Source organism: Podarcis vaucheri (assembly GCF_965113315.1).
Source record: "Podarcis vaucheri genome assembly, chromosome: 11".
Classification (NCBI taxonomy): domain Eukaryota; kingdom Metazoa; phylum Chordata; class Lepidosauria; order Squamata; family Lacertidae; genus Podarcis; species Podarcis vaucheri.
In genome coordinates, this window is record NC_138749.1 from 55,199,419 (window position 1) to 55,216,883 (window position 17,465).

Sequence of the window (17,465 nt, forward strand, 5' to 3'; positions counted from 1 at the left end):
TGTTCTTTACCCTGTTGGTGCGACTAATCATGCTTCTATGTCTTCTGCCTGAGGGCAGGAGATCGAGAAATTACCGGCCAGGGTGTGAATCAACCCTGAGTATTTTCCTCACTCTCCTGAGGCAACGTTCTTCCGCTATTTCATCCAGCGGATTCATGGGACAGCCCATAATATCTTGTGCTGTATTCACCATCCTCTGTAGGCACTTCCTATCAGTTGATGTCAAACCAGCGTACCACACCATGATGCAGTCTGAAAGGACACTTTCTATTGTCCCTTTATTATCCACTTTCTGTTTTAGACCTGTGCACCCATCCATGCCCTAACATTCCTTGATCACTACGGCTGCTATGGAAGGCAGAGTACCTTGGGAGATCATATTCGCACTTGAACTTTTGCATATGTTATATACAAGGGACATATTTGCCATTTCAGCTGCACTGATGGCTCCCCCAACCCCAAACTGTAAATCAGGCACATCTGCAACAGTATTATTGTACTATAATGTGTGGTTTTACACAGCTTTTCTATTTTACCCCTCCCCTCATTTCTCTCTCTCTCTCCTCCTCAAAGTTAACTTCAGTTCGGATATCAATCAAATACTTTCTCAGACTGCTTCATGCAGCAGTGACCCTAATGAAATAAATAACTCTTTTTAGTACTGAAAAGAATTGGATCTCAGGGGCTTTATATCAAAACTATCTCTGTAAGCAATTTCACGGTCTGTGGTATAGTACATGTATATATATTTAAAAACTTCTTTCTGGTGTTTCAGCTCCTTTTTTTTTCTTTCCCGTGTTATGATCTACTTTTCTTTTCCCTTCCTAAATAATATTTCAAGACCAAATGCTAACTGGTGCAATTCTTCCCAAGCTATCCCCCATATAACACATTAGAACGGGCCACTGGGTTCCTTACTGAAAATTGTTTGCCCTAAATACACATTAATGATTTTACTTGGGCAGAAAACTTTCCCCCTTTTTTTTCTAAACAGTCTAGAGACCAATTAAATGCATCTCTAAATTGCTGACTGACGGAGATTTTCATCCACGGAGTTCTCTTTTCAGACCTGCCTAACTGAATACTTTCCCTCTTGCCTGGACTACTTTATAGCTGGAAGGTTTTTCTTCAGCACTTGGGAAATGTAATGAAGTGGATGTATATTTTATAAATGCATATATTCATATACAGCACTGATAAGGGGGGGAAATCCTGGGGTGCGGGGATTTACTCCACTGCCCAGCTCATCGGGGTGCCAGTCTCCGTGGGTCTCTCTGGTCAGCAAAAGAAGGAGTCTCTAGACAAGTTAAAGAAGCAAAACAGCAGTCAGTAGACCTGATCCTTATTTGTTGCAACAACGTTCAAATACACAAAGAGTGGGAACCCCAAGCATGGGGTTGTGTGAATCTCTCCCCATTTCCCATTATGCATTTTTCAACAGCATCATCAATACATCACAAATATGTCACAAAATAGGAGTGTTTGGCATGTAGAAATGTGAGTCCATAAAGCCTCTCCACCTAACATTGGCGAGGGGTTGTGAGCGGAAGCCAGTTCCCCCTTCTGCAGGGGGGCGTCTTTGGCCCCCTGCGTCAGCTTACCTGGCTGCTGTGCCGTGCCTGTAGGCCAGCCAATTGGGCTGGCTTGGGGGCAGGGTTTAGCTGCATTCAAGCGGCTGTGGCAGCTCTTTACCCTCAGTGTGCGCCCAGAAGTCGACGGATCACCCTCCCTCCCTCCCTTTAGGCCATATCTATGCTTCTGACCTTGCTATGGACTTTGGTTGGTTGCCCTGGTTGACCAGGGGGCCTGGTAGGAATTTTTACCCATTTGGTAAATTTAACTACACCCCCCCCCCCGATTCCTGGTTTTAACAGCACTTCATGGAACTGAATTCTATGCGCATATAGAACTGAATTCTCTGCAAGTGTAACTGCACACAGGAGTTGTGTGGATATTTTGTTAGCCCTTGCAATCCACTTCAGCTGCCTTCCTTTGCATAAGTACAGGCAGCTATGAAAGTGCAGGAATGGGTAAGAATTAGGTAACTGATGTAAATAAAACCCATGTGCCAACACTTCTCCATAAATGTAGATGACACTCAACTCTGCTTCTTCTTTTTGTACTTATTCTTTATACACTTATATTAGTCCTCTTCATGCACAAAATGTCTGGAGAAATGAAAAAGTAAGATTGTGCCTTCTAGCTCTATGCCCAACTTGCACATGGATCAGGCCTTCTGGACAAAGCCATTGTATGAATAAGTTGTACTCAATGTTAGATTCCAGTGGAGCAAATAGCTAATTGGAGTGGTCAAATAGCATAGCTTCATCAGTTATCCAATAATTTATTTAGACAGCACCTATATGATATTGAGTGACAGAATAATTTGGCCACCATGAAGAAATGTTGTCCATGGTATTATTTTTTTTCCACCTAGTCATTTTGACACTTTGGCTTCCTATTGGCAAAATTTGACAATTCCAAAATGCAGACACGCTTTCACTTTCACAAGATAGAATATACTGCCTTCGGCTGTACTTGAGAGTCAATTTCAAAAAAATTCCACTGGAAAAAAATTATGTCCATGTGGAGATGGCAGTATGGAGTCAGTGGCTTATGTGCTTCTGGCTTGCACTGTTTATAAAGATTTGAGGAGTGCAGTTCTTACCCCTCTACTACTGTCCATGCCAGGTCACTCAACGATTGCTACTGTGTCCTTTCTTTTAGCAGATCAAAGTGATTGGGTGACAGCAAAAACTGCAAGGTTTTTAGCGGGGTCAGTTAGAATGAGATCTATTATTTGATTATTGATGTAAACCTCCAAAATGTATTTTGTATAGTTAAGTTTTTATCTCTACCTTCAGTACATTGTATTTTATTTTATTGCTATGGCTAGTGGCTGATGCAAAGAAAGATTCTTCTGGTTCAATCTAGGCAAGGTTAAGCACACAGGCCAGTCTCCAACTATAGTAGACCAAGTGTCCAGGAGCAGGTAGCATGGTCTGAGATAGGCAAGAATGGTAAGGTTGAAGGGCCAGAGGCAGAGGATCCAATTCTGTGATAAAAAGTGTACTATGAATGCATAAAGTCCCAGGTCCAGTCCCTGACATATCCAGGGATAAGCCTAAAGGCCTGGAGAGCCATTGCCATCCTGTGTAGACAATACAGAGGTGGGTGGATCAGTGATCTGACTCAGTATAACACAGCTGCCTATGTTTCAGTACAAACAGATGGTCATATTCCACAAGGGAGCGAGGCAGGCCATAGGAGTCTCTAAAGCATCCACTTTCTCCGATTAGATGCTCAGACTGAGGAACAAAGCCTGAGGGCTGCAGTTATATAAAGCCAGCTTTGGGATGGGGAAAGAATTTTTGTTTGGTTTACTTTTTGCGGTGAACCGATCCGGTCCGACACTCCCAACCTTGCTTGTGGATTGCAATTCAATTCCCCATCACATTAAACACTTATCCAGATTTTTCAAGTGCAGATGCACATACAAAAAAGTGTGTTTTGTTTAAAAGATGCATACAACAGGTGGGTTTTACAGGTGAATGCATTGGAAAGGATGGGGAAATGTCTGTTTTATTTGCACATGTCCACTCCCTCCAGCAGCACAGCACTGCAGCCCAAGAGCCACAACTGCAGTTCAAGCTTCACCATACCCCATTCATCCTCCTTGGCAGCCTTGCATCTGCCCAGCCCACCAGTGAACAGAATTTCCAGTCTGAAATAGATTGAGTTGGAGAGGCCCCTTCACCTACTCTGTACTGAAGGCTGGGGGCAATAAATGTGCATGGATGGGTGCTGATAGGTTAATTTGGTCACATTGTTGGCAGGATGCCTAGGAAGAATTAATGTGGGTCCACGGGTGGCGCTGTGGGTTAAACCACAGAGCCTAGGATTTGCCAATTGGAAGGTCAGCGGTTCGAATCCCTGCGACGGGGTGAGCTCCCATTGCTCAGTCCCTGCTCCTGCCAAACTAGCAGTTCAAAAGCACGTCAAAGTGCAAGTAGATAAATAGGTACCGCTTCAACGGGAAGGTAAACGGCATTTCTGTGCACTGCTCTGGTTCGCCAGAAGTGGCTTAGTCATGCTGGCCACATGACCCGGAAGCTGTATGCTGGCTCCCTCGGCCAATAAAGCAAGATGAGCGCCGCAACCCCAGAATCGGACACGACTGGACCTAATGGTCAGGGTCCCTTTACTTTACCTTTAAGGGGACATTTGAGCATCCATTGGCACCTTTGGCTACGAAGGGTATTTTTCCGGAGACTAGATGCTCTGGCTTGTGGGTCCCTTAGGCTGCATTCACATGACAGCTTATTTCATTTTCACAACATTTCCCAAACTGTTAATTTCCACATTATATCTGAGCTTGCAGCAAATGAAAAAGCCACTTCTGGAACCAAAGTGGAACCATGGTGGAATATAGAACAAATTTAGCACTCATTTCCATATTATTTTCAAGCAGGTCCCCTACCCACCCACCGGAAACATGGAAACAAAACTTGCAATATATTCCACTGTAGTTCCAGATGTACCTTTTACATCATAAGGAAAAGTAGTAGTAGTAGTAGAAGAAGAAGAAGAAGAAGAAGAAGAAGAAGAAGAAGAAGAAGAAGAAGAGTTTAGATTTGATATCCCGCTTTATCACTACCCGAAGGAGTCTCAAAGCGGCTAACATTCTCCTTTCCCTTCCTCCCCCACAACAAACACCCTGTGAGGTGAGTGGGGCTGAGAGATTTCAAAGAAGTGTGACTGGCCCAAGGTCACTCAGCAGCTGCGTGTGAAGGAGCAGAGACGCGAACCCGTTTCCCCAGATTACGAGACTACCGCTCTTAACCACTACACCACACTGGCTCATGAAAGTGGAAGGAACGGCCTTAAACTCAACATGGAACTTCCTTGAGGCTAGCCTACCACACCTGACTGGAGTCATAGGAGATGTTAAGGGCAGGAAGACTTCTGTTCCCTGTAAGGTAAGACTCAAGGTTTGGTCATTCCTTTTGGTATGGGTAAGGGGTAAGTTTGGGAAATGTTGTGAAAATGAAATAAGCTTATGGGACACGGGTGGCACTGTGGTCTAAACCACTCAGCCTTGGGCTTGCTGATCAGAAGGTTGGCGGTTCGAATCCCTTTGACAGGGTGAGCTCCTGTTGCTCAGTCCCAGCTCCTGCCAACCTAGCAGTTCGAAAGCACGTCAAAGGGCAAGTAGATAAATAGGTACCGCTCCAGCGGGAAGGTAAACGGCGTTTCTGTGCACTGCTCTGGTTCGCCAGAAGCGGCTAAGTCATGCTGGCCACATGACTGTATGCCAGCTTCCTCGGCCAATAAAGCGAAATGAGCACCACAACCCCAGAGTCATCTGCGACTGGACCTAATGGTCAGGGGTCCCTTTACCTTTACCTTAAGGGGTTGGCTTCCCCAAGGGTAATAGTGGTTTCCCAAACTTCTCATTTCCCCTACAGATGTTATCAATATAAGAGGCCCTAGTTTAGCCCATTTCAAGTTCCATGTCCCTTTATGGCGGGTTAGGTCACAAAATGCACACAAAGGGATGGAATAGCACACAATGGAACAAACAGGCTTCTTATGATATGCAACAGGATGGAACAGACCTATGTTTGAGTGACAGTGAGACTGAACCAGCGACTCAGCTCATTCCTAAATCAGCCATCATATTGTTTGCTATTCAGTTTGCCTGACAAAAGGTGGACTGGTAAACTGCCACAGAGCTTTCTGGTCATTATTTCATTATTTGGGTAATGCTTCAGAGCAGCAAGGATCAGGCTAATAGCTTCATCTGCCTGAGATCTGTCTTGTTGCTACCAGACTATATACATTCAGTTCCCCGGCACATATGTGCATCTAGGCTTTGTCTGCACAACTACTAGCTTACGTTTCTGTACCCTGCATGATAAACATTTTGCAATTCCTTACTGATCTGTTTTTAAAGCTTTGACCTTATTTGAAGAATTCCAGCTGTGAAACTAGATTAGTAATTAATTGGGAAACCTGATCAGGACACCTACTAGAGAAAAAATGCACCGACAAAATGCAATTACGTTTCAAATTCACCCATACATTGCAAATAACATTTTCTGCTTTCTGTAGAGTTCTCTGGATGACAACGTGTTGCTCACAATTCTCCCTATGGATGCAGTTAAGAGCTTCAATATTATTATCCAATGCAATGGACTATCCAAAGTCTGCAGTGCAATCAGACAGGGAGAGCATATCATCTAAAACTGCTTCCACTTATATTCATGTTTAAATATTTAATCATATAGATATCAAAGGCAGAACATAATAAAATTCATTCAGAGGATGAGCTATATAATTAATGTTTGGAGAAATATTTAGAGAGGTGACTCAGCTGAAGGCTTGATCATTCTGGCAATTATGAGGGGGGAGGGGGAATAGCATTTAATGATTTTAATTCTGAATGTGCTGAGGTCTTTGTCTCCGTGGATATTAATATGCAGTGGTCTGTGTCTGTGCCATTATACCTTTATCTTTTACTAATCATTTATTTGGGATTCTAACATTTCTTTTTTGACTCTTCCACGCAAGAATTCTCCTTACATCATTTCCTTCTTCACCCAACCCTCCTTCCCTCTCCCCCAAAATCTTCACACCAGTTCAAATAGAAACATTTAAACAAATGCTAATACAAAAAGAGGATTAAACGAGGATACAATAACTCTTTTCATCATGAATATTACAAATACAGTGGTACCTCGGGTTACAGATGCTTCAGGTTACAGGCTCCTCTAACCCAGAAATAATACCTCGGGTTAAGAACTTTGCTTCAGGATGAGAACAGAAATCACGCGGCAGCGGCTCGGCGGCAGTGGGAGGCCCCATTAGCTAAAGTGGTACCTCAGGTTAGGAACAGTGTCAGGTTAAGAACGGACCTCCAGAACGAATTAAGTTCTTAACCTGAGGTACCACTGTAACTAACAAAAAATAATAACACTAACATAATGGAGAGAGAAAATCAACATTGCACTCCGTTTCCCATGTCATTGGGCCAATAATTCCAAGAATCCATTCCAACAGATCTTTTCCTTATGCAGTTTGCTAACTAGGACCTTCATATGTGCTGCCTGAAGATCTTGCATCCAGAAGTTCTTACATCCATCCCTCAGTATCTGGTGAGATGCGTGGAAGCAACACAATCAGCAGGGCAGAGCCACAACACTAGCTTCCCTGCAGATGGGCAGATGGGTCACTTTCCAGGAGAGGATGAGGTGGTGGAGATCATAGTGTTGTGTGAGTGCACCAGCAGCCTGAATCTAGCACTGATCCCAGTGCACCTACACTCCACCCAGAAAGTGACTGCAACACACTTGCCAGCAATGTGGAGTGGAGAGAGCTCTTCTGCTTAGCTCCTGTTTGCAGGCTTTCCTTGGGGATCTGGCTGGTCGCTGTGAGAAAAGGATGTTGAATGTTTATCTCAGTGAAGACCTTACTTGGGAAATCAATACGACCTAGGTGGTTAAGAAAGCCCAACAAAGACTCCATCTCCACAGAGTATTGCGAAAGAACTACAGTGGTGCCTCGCAAGATGAAATTAATTCGTTCCGTGAGTTTTTTCGTCTTGCAGTTTTTTTCCGTCTTGCGAAGCACGGTGTCGGAAAAGTTTTGGAAAAGCTTCAAAAATCACCAAAGTCTTCAAAAACCTCAAAAAAGGCTACCACACCGCGTGCTATGAGTTGCTCCTCGAAGTCAAGTCGCAACTGTATTAACGGTTTTAAGAAAAAGGAAACAAACTTGCAAGACGTTTCCGTTTTGCGAAGCAAGCCCATAGGGAAAATCGTCTTGCGAAGCAACTTAAAAAACCAAAAACCCTTTCATCTAGCGAGTTTTCCGTCTTGCGAGGCATTTGTCTTGCGAGGTACCACTGTATGTCAATCAACATTTGCTGATCTCCTTCTTCCGGTCCACAGTAGAAAGTGTCCTTTCATACTGCATCACGGTGTGGTATGCTGGTTTGACATCAACTGATAGGAAGTGCTTACAGAGAATGGTGAATACAGCACAAGATATTATGGGCTGTCCCATGAATCCGCTGGATGAAATAGTGGAAGAACGTTGCCTCAGGAGAGTGAGGAAAATTCTCAGGGTTGAATCACACCCTGACCGGCACTTTCTTGATCTCCTGCCCTCGGGCAGAAGATATAGATGCATGACTAGTCACACCAACAGGGTAAAGAACAGCTTCTATCCGTGGGCTGTTAGGCTGCTGAATGAAAAGATAACAACAGGGCAACTGACTTTCAGGTTTGGTGGATGTGCGTCAGTAAACGAGGGGAATTAAGACTAAGAGATCTGAGTTGGGGGTGCTCGTGTAATCTCACCTGTATACAAGTTGTACAAGTGACGATAAAGTATAAAGTAAAAGGAACTAGATGGGCCATTGGCCCGATCCGGCAGGCTCTTTTTATGTTCTTATGAAGCTAGCATTGTGACTCCACCCAGGGGTGCAGCATGGGGGAAGGGACTGCCAGGGCAATGATCCTGGGCAGGTTTTTTCTGGGGGGTGCCTCTCATCGCAAAGCGGTTCAGGACGGGCAGGGAGGCGTGAGGAGGATGCAACAGCCATATGGCCTTTGCTGCCCTACCAGCCCCGAGCCACTCCAGTGGCGCTGCTGGCAAGGACTGTGCTGGCACGTTATGCCTCTGCTCTGCTACACGCTGACTCTACCCTACCAAGTGACATGTTTGCGGGTTATTTTCTACTAATGGAGTAAAACCGTGACCCTGTGGGAGCATTGCTTCTGCTCTTTCTCCAAATCCGCTCTGCTCTTTTGGTGGACAGCGTTGCAGCCGGGCATCAGGTCAGTGATTGACGCCCCCTTCATCACTGTCTGGGCCATGTTGGCGGAGCTGGGCAGGGTCCTGCCCAGGTGTGGCCCCTCTGACCAAACAACACCAGCGGGAGGCATGGCCATGGGAAAACTTAAACTGTGACGTGGCCAGGAAGCCGTCCTCTCATGCCCTTCGCCAGCACGCAACTGCTACTTTACAGATATGTGACCCTTTGAGACATTTAGAGTATTTATCTCCACACTAATTCTGGTTAGGACTTTTCTCCAGCAAGTTGTTACCTTCACAGTAGATGAATTAAGTCTGCCTACAGTTACCTACCCCTCCAGAATTCATCATCAGGAAATATACCTAGACACTCAAATATTACAATATTTTTTGGTGGATTAGTTTCACATGCAAACCAGCACTTGACATTGTGTCCAAATGTGACAAACTACAGTCTGATCAAACCATAGTTTGCTCCTGCATATCAGGGTCACATAAAAGGATAAAGCCCAACTTTGTGATCGTGCTTTGACCAAACTGTTGTTGTTTAGTCGTTTAGTCTTGGAGTCTCAGCTTCAGGATCTGTCCTTCCAGTGAGCACTCAGGGCTGATTTCCTTCAGAATGGAGAGGTTTTGATCAAACTAGAGTTATCCAAATTCAGACACATATGGCAAACAATGGATTGATCAAACCAGATATTCATTGAGCTGTGCATGTGAGGGAAGAGGGGAGCAAGCAAACAGCAAAATACTCCAAACAACTTGTATGTCACGCCTTTCCAATTTTTAAACTTACAAATTAAGGAGGCTTATATAATCCCAGGCAGTTTGCATTAGTATATCATTACCATTCTGATTGGCCTACCAACCATTAATATTAAAAATAAGTGGTGATCTGGTCCCATGCATTTGAACAGTATTCTAGTTTCATGCTCTGTGCTTGGCAAAGTAAACTAACACTGGATAATAAATGTCTGGTTCATAAAAAAAATAAAATTATATTGGTATATACCTCAACCACAAAAAAAAAGAAAATATTGACAAATGTGTTCTTCCTATTTTGCAGGCTACACAAGACACCATACTGTTCATTTGTCCTCTTTGGCCAACATACAGCAATGAAGTGAGAATGCTTACCGTCTCTTCGATTAAGCCTTGCAAATCCTGGGCTGTGACTACTGGACAGCTCCGTTGAACTACTGAATGATGATTGAGGTAAGGCAGACACCAGCTGATCATGACAATTATCTGTCAGAGAAAAACATCATGCATCAGGCTCGCGCACTTAAACAAGGACCGCTGAAAACCATAACTAAAACAGAACACTGGCAAACATCAGAATTGACCTTGTACTTTTCTGATCACGTCCCCACAGTGTGTGTCTTGGGTCTATTATAAGTTCCAGTCCTGAGCCGGCACTTTGTATTTGATCAATATTTCATCAGATTACCATGGTGTAATTTACTGGATTCTCTGACTCTTTCAGTGCCCCTTGTTCTAACTTAGCTTTGAAGACAGACTTGATAAATGGACGGGAGCTTACTAGCTATTATTTACGACCAGAACAATTGACACCTGCTAGTTCAGCTTCAGCTTGAGTAACACCCAGCAATGCCCTGTACATATGCCATATATATCGTTAGGTGTTAAAGTGCTATCACACTTTCAACGAACAGCTATCTCTAGAGAATTTTTGTAAAAAGAAAAGCCTGCATTAAGAATAGATGAGGTACTCAGCTAAGTGGTCTTTTTTGTTCTGCCAGGGTGGTTGTTTTTTTTGTGGGGGGGGAAGGTAATGTTTGTGATGTAGAAGGAACATGAAATCATTATCAGGCAATTATTAGTATGCAAGTCTTGGGCTTTTAACACAAAGCAGCAACAGTGTTTCAGAAAAGGGGATTTAGCAGCCATTCCCAATCAATGACGCATAAGCAAGCAGATTCTAATCAATATTTCAGGATGTTAAATCCTTTTCCAGCCTGATTGCTAAACAGGACAAGCATTCTTTCTCCATTTATATCTGCAAAAAATAAAAAAAAAATAAATTGAGAATCAATAGCTGCTCTAGTTTTAGCTGAAAGAAAACTGAATGGAAACAGAGAGAAAAAGGCCAGGGAATGTTGCCCTGATTGTGCCCTGCTGGCATTTGCTGTTTAGTAAAAGCAAGAAAATTATGTAAAACTTCTCTGTTGGAAAGGTAACCAATAGGTCCAATAAATAGTGCTGGATGGGTCAAGAGCAGTCTCTTTGGTTGCACTCAGCAGAGTAAAAGAGGATCAATGCTGAATCTTGCCTTCTACCAAGAGATGTGTTCAGTGAAGCTATAAGGGTTTACAATATCACATCTGCCTTTAAAGAAGGAATTAATTCTAATTCATTGAGCATCCTATCCAAAGCAATAATTTCTTAGGGAGCTAGGAAAAACAAAAACAATTATATCCGTACAAGAAATCCTGATGTGAAAGAACCAGCACTAATAGTTCTCAATATCTGCACAAAGGGGTTTCAAGCACCTTTGTTCTTCGTAGAGGGGTTGTGGTCATGCAAATCAGTATGCATGCAGAGTTTTCTTATTTACGCTGAATTCCTATATTCACGTTATTTGGGTAGCCTCATTTTGTGGCTGTTTACCTAGGGTGCACAGAGTCTGCTGGGATTTTCCTCGGTACAAGACCTTTTGGAAGAACAGTGTAAGAACTGCGAATGAAGTAGCCCAGTATTCTGTTTCCAGTGGTGGCCAATTAGTTGGCATTCAAATGAATACAAAGCTAGAAGCATCAGCTTCTTTATATATATAATTTTTATTAATTTTTCTGTTTTACAATTTAAATTACTCATCTTGCATCCTTAAAACATGATTGACTTCCCTTCTTCTCTTTCCACGGTTCATTTTGCATATCATAAATCCCTGCATATTTTACAAAAACTATACCATTCAGTATTCCATTACTGCATCCATCAAAACTTATTCACACTATTGAATTTATCTTAATAAAGGTAAAGGGACCCCTGACAATCAAGGGACTAACTGCCAATCCTTACAAAATTGTGACAGTTGCTACATGGTAGGCGAAAACCAAATGGCTCCTCCAATTTGTCAGATGGAAAAATTCCTACCGGGCCCCCATTGCAAAACAGGGGACCAACAATGTCCATAGCAAGGCCAGACGAACCTAAGTAAAGGGAGGGTGGGCAGGGGATCTGCTGCACAAAGGCAAGAGAACCAGCAAACAATGTGCAAGGTATAATAAGGGTTTCCCAGCCACCCCCCAAGCCAAGCGATTGGCTTTAGGGGCTAAGTGACTCGGAAAGCCACCAACCAGAGTGAAGCAGAGCTTAGCCCTGCCCACACAGGGTGGTGGTGGGTGCTCAGGGATCCGATCGCAACGCGATCCCTCGGTGAAGAGGAATCGATTTGTCATTTCAAAACAACATGAGAGATGGGAGTGAGAATGGCCAGAAATGAAAGGTTCATAAGGCCAAATATAAGAGAGATCAGCAAGGTTGATATGCGCAACTGATATCAATATCCAACCAAATTCCTGGCTGTAGTTTTAAAAAAAATTCTTTAAAAAACACCAGCATCTGTGTCAGGGAGTCTTGGTAACAAACGAGCGTAGTTAATTAAAAAGATTTATTGCAAAAAAAACCAGAGTTCACCGGAGGGGTGACCACAGCCATCCACCATAAATCAAAGATGTCCCTTCTAAGGAGGGTGTTTCCGGCGAGACCAGAAACAGCTGTACTTCCTCTTGTGATGTATTCTGTCTTGAAGACCCCCCCCCCATATGCCTAGACCTTGGGCTAAGAGGGTCAGCTTCCACCCTTCCACATTCACTGATAATGTACTTCTGTGGTCCTTTCCACTCTCTGAGCTGCTTTTGTTTCATTTTGTCCTTCACTGGCGCGCCGGCAAGCTGCCGTCTGACTCTCCGCAACTCTGCTATCAGTTGGCATTCCTAATGGCGGGGGAGAGTTGGCTCTTGGTTATAATCCTCCTGTCTTGCAGTTAACCCTCTCTCTTGCGGCTACTTCCTTCCCTGGGAGCTGGCTGCAAACTTCCCTTGGGGGCTGGCTCATTCATGACACCCGGGATAGTGATACTGACTGCCAGATCATCATTTGCATGCATCAAGCAGAGACAAAGGGGGCTGCATGCAATCCACAAAGTTGAGTCTGCTCATTGGGATGCTGATCTGCAAGGAGCGGCAGAAAAAGCTGAAGCAGACTATCAGACTTCGGGCCTGAAGAGTGAACAGGTTGCAAAGTTAGCTCAAGCAGTCTTCAGGGGGAAAGAAGGGTGGGGGGAAAGAAGGCAGACAGTTGCTTGTGGTACCAGTGGTGCCAGGGGCTGATGGAGCGGTATATTGACTTTACTTATAATAGTAGCAGTTTAAAAACCAGATGTCTGTAAATGAGCGGAGCAAGCCAAAAGAGGGAAATGAAGAGAGAACATTGCATGGGAGGAGAAAAGCTGAAATGCAATTAAAAGGAAAGGCCTGGGGGAGATGAAATGCAGACACAGGAGAGTGTAGATCAACATATAAATAAATATTGGCCCATCAGCCAAATTAAGGCTCATTCACGTTATCTAAAACCTAATTCCACAATCTACCGTAATTTCAATGCAGATTTAATAAAAGAGCGGGCGCGAGATTTCTCCAAGCAGCATGGCGGCAAAGGTTGCAGATGCAAAATGAGGAAATGATTTAGCTCTTTCCCCTTTGGAATTCAGAAAGGATTATGATGATGCTTGAGAGATTTGGCATCCGCAGCTTTCAAATAAAATGAAGTCTGTTTACACTCAGAATTTCTTGCTTTGCCAAATCATGCATTCTGGGCCATGCTAGAGGCAAGAATCATGAGCACTTTCCTAACTTTAACATACTCTGGAGTAATTATGTTCATTACTACAGAGGAAATGATTTGGTATATGGTATATGCACTTACGTGAGCGTAAGCCACATTGAACTCAGTGAGACTTACTGCTGAGAATATATGCATGAACTTGGACTGTTCGACTACAACAGTATACAAACACATCATTTAACTCGGTGGAACTAATTTCTGAGTAGACCAACACAAGATGAGGTAAGGAGTTGTGGGTTCAGGCTGTTTTTATTCTTGTTTTTATTGTGTATTTTTTATTGTATTTTTATACTGTGAACTGCCCTGAGATTTACGGATGAAGGGCAGTTTACAAACAATAAATAATAACAGTAATAAGTTTAGGTTGGGACTTTGTCAGCACTGTTTAGTCTAGCTAAACTAAGATCACGTCCTACAATGTAGAAATGATGTTTGATTTTATTTGTTTATTTGTTTATTTGTTTATTTGTTTATTTGTTTATTTATTTATTTATTTATTTATTTATTTATTGCATTTTTATCCCACCTGGCCCTCCAGATGTTGCCAGACTCCATTCCTATCAGCAGCAGGCAGGAAGGCCATTGGTTAGGGATGATGTCAGCCATACTTCAGCAATTTACGCAGGGTCACCAGTTCCCTATCCCAGCTAATTCAGAATTTCCATCAAAATCAACAGTGCTTATTTGTGCATCCATGATTTCAGCCTGAGCCTACATATGCTGGAAGACTAAAGGAAAGAATCCACACAGATGTGTATTATGTCTAAAGGTAAAGGTAAAGGACCCCTGACAGTTAAGTCCAGTCGCGAACGACTCTCGGGTTGCGGCGCTGACCTCGCTTTACAGGCCGTGGGAGCTGACGTTTATTCACAGACAGTTTTTCCGGGTCAAGTGGCCAGCATGACTAAGCCGCTTCTAGCGAAACCAGAGCAGCGCACGGAAATACTGTTTACCTTCCCACCAGAGCAGTACCTATTTATCTACTTGCACTTTGACGTGCTTTTGAACTGCTAGGTTGGCAGGAGCAGGGACCGAGCAACGGGAGCCCACCCCGTTGTGGGGATTCGAACCACCGACCTTACGATCGGCAAGCCCTAGGCTCAGTGGTTCAGACCACAGTGCCACCTGCGTCTCGCAGTATTATGTCTAGATCAATCTTATCAGGTCCCTAAATTTATTTATTACATTGTAAAACAGTGCTATATCATGACGTGTAGTTTGCACATTTATAAACTAGAGAGCACTATTGTCTATTTAGCATTTACTAAGACATTAAGATAATAAATATTTAAGATCAAGACAGATTTTTCTTAAGGTGGTCGGGAGCTGTAAGGTAAAGGTAAAAAGGTAAAGGAACCCTGGATGGTTAAGTCCAGTCAAAGGCGACTGTGGGGTTCCGGCACTCATCTCGCTTTCAGGCCGAGGGAGCCGGCATTTGTCCACAGACAGCTTTCCAGGTCATGTGGCCAGCATGACTAAACTGCTTCTGGTGCAATGGAACACTGTGATGGAAACCAGAGCACACAGAAATGCCATTTACCTTCCCGCCACAGCGGTACCTATTTATCTACTTGCACTGGCGTGCTTTCGAACTGCTAGGTTGGCAGGAGCTGGGACAGAGCAACGGGAGCTCACTCTATTGTGGGGATTCAAACCGCCAACAAGCAAGCCCAAGAGGCTCAGTGGTTTAGACCACCTGTGTAGAGCTGTATGCAGCAGTAACCAAATGACTTGAACTAAGTGGACTATTGTAATAACTGAAGGCCTATGCAGGCATTACAGCTCTTGTGTTCATCCCACACTTCTCCACCAATATCCACGCATATGGTCTGAAGGCACATGAGTCAACCACTGTACTGAAGCTGCCTTGCACCCAGATGGTTGACTAGCTGGGAGTCACTTATATACCACCTTGTGTCCCAAGCTACAAGAAAAGCAGGAGAGCAATGCAAAAAATAAATAAAAACAAAATGCAACATCTGCATTCCTAGCTCACATATAATTCATATTCATAACAGTCATTTTCAGTAATCACGAAAACACATGGGAATCATTGATTTTAATAAACGGTCTGTACACTGTCATTTTTTTTTCCTAAATAAAAAATGGCGGACATGGTAGTCTGGTAGGAACTAGAATACAATTGAAACAGATAATGCAGCATGACAGATTAAACTTCTAATTTGTTAGCAATACAAAGCATTTCCCATCAGATATTAGCTATCATCTTAAAACATGCATGGATGGCGCTTGCCGACTGTCTAAGATAAACAAAGCATTCTGTGTAATAAGATAACCTCGGTATTTGGAATATTCAGGTATGAAGTCATTTTTTTTCTCTCTCTCTCGGGGAAATTTTAAGTCAATTCACTCCACATCAGATACCAGAAGGGGTCTTTAGAAAGCACAAATGTTTCTCCCATTGAAGACAGTGGTAAGACTGGCATTGATTTTAAAGAGCATTGATTTTAAAGGAGCTGGATTGCATCCAAAATGGGTATTACAGCGTGAGCAGAATTTAAAAATAATTGCTCTTGCTATGTGATACGGCCTAACCGAACTGTGTACGCTTGTGTGGTTTTTAGAGTAGCATGTGATGCCACGGTTTAAGCCATGCTTATTTCCTGGAAGATTGCATTCCTGATCTCAGATATATACATAAATTGTGGCAGTATTGTAGTGGGGCGGGCAGGGGGTGACTTTTGCAATGCTCAGAGTCACCATGATAGTGTTTTGAATATCCTGGACCTTAGCACTGACACTAAGAATAGATTCTGTTAGTCCTTCACTTGAATTTAACCGTATTCCTAAACTTTAATCCACATTTCCCCCTGTAATCTAGGATAGTGCCTACAGTAGTTTGAATTTTGCTATTAAAAAGCAATACCATTGTTTTCTGAAGCTATAAATCACATCAACGTTACCTTGTGGAGAATAAGGAGATAGGTTAAATGGTTCATTTCACTTTTACCAACATGTGCAAACATTTTGTGGGCAGGTAGGAAAGGTTAATTCAATATGTAAATTCTTAGAATACACATGCAGTGTATTAATAGTATGGTAATAAAACAGTAAGACCTTGAAAGAGAACACAATAGGGCTTATGAATAAATTAATGGAGGTAAGATGGGTCTCCAATTTAAATGAAAAATGATATTGTATTAATATACAAAGGAAACAGAAGGATATATTTTTAAAAGGTTTTTCTGCATATCATTGTATAATATCTTTCAACTAATTTGATAACTATTTAGAATGTCATTCTCCTCTGAAATAAGTCTGCCTTATGAATACTCACTAGATTATTAAATTGTCACTCTCTTTATATCCCCCTCCCATTATAGCTGGGAAGGTAGCACATTTTCATTATGTGTTTCACTAAAAAAAAAAAAAAAACCACTCCCACCAAACCTGGCAAACAACCAGACAGTAATTTAACTGTTGTTGAAATTACCTTAATTCTGATAAGAAAACATAATTAATTTAAAATACATAGTTATTGCTACCGTTAATGAGTTGCTTTCCCTCCTCCACCTGTTCTGGTGTCTAGAACATCCATCACTGGTGCACTGGTTGCAAAAGAGGCTGGACCATTGTTTGGTCATAGAACACAGGTTTTGCAACCAGAGAGTTTCACATTTAGTCCCTGGCATCTCTGGGAAGGGCTGGAATAAGTTCTGTAGGAAAGCCTGGAGCGCTGCTGTCAATCAACGAGATGGGCCAACGGTTGTACCTGGTATAAGTTGTGAGGAATGATAACATTGCTTTTTCACCTG

The 17,465-nt window shown here is 42.9% G+C and overlaps 1 protein-coding gene and 1 long non-coding RNA gene across 6 annotated transcripts in view; one reads left to right on the plus strand and one right to left on the minus strand.

Annotated features, from left to right (window-relative positions):
- CNTNAP4 (contactin associated protein family member 4) overlaps positions 1 to 17,465 on the minus strand; it is a gene marked incomplete at its 5' end in the record, with an annotated part of 292,590 nt that overhangs the window by 231,547 nt on the left and 43,578 nt on the right. For all 5 annotated transcript variants that reach the window (XR_014224342.1, XM_082241506.1, XM_082241505.1 and 2 more), the window contains one exon: positions 9,958 to 10,068. Coding sequence is in view for 4 of the 5 variants with exons in the window: in XM_082241506.1 (XP_082097632.1) it covers positions 9,958 to 10,068 (111 nt within the window). The remainder of the gene's footprint in view (positions 1 to 9,957; positions 10,069 to 17,465) is intronic.
- On the plus strand, positions 4,867 to 10,161 carry LOC309542773. The gene is made up of 2 exons (XR_014224418.1): positions 4,867 to 4,979; positions 9,887 to 10,161. It is a non-coding gene; the product is annotated as an uncharacterized lncRNA (long non-coding RNA).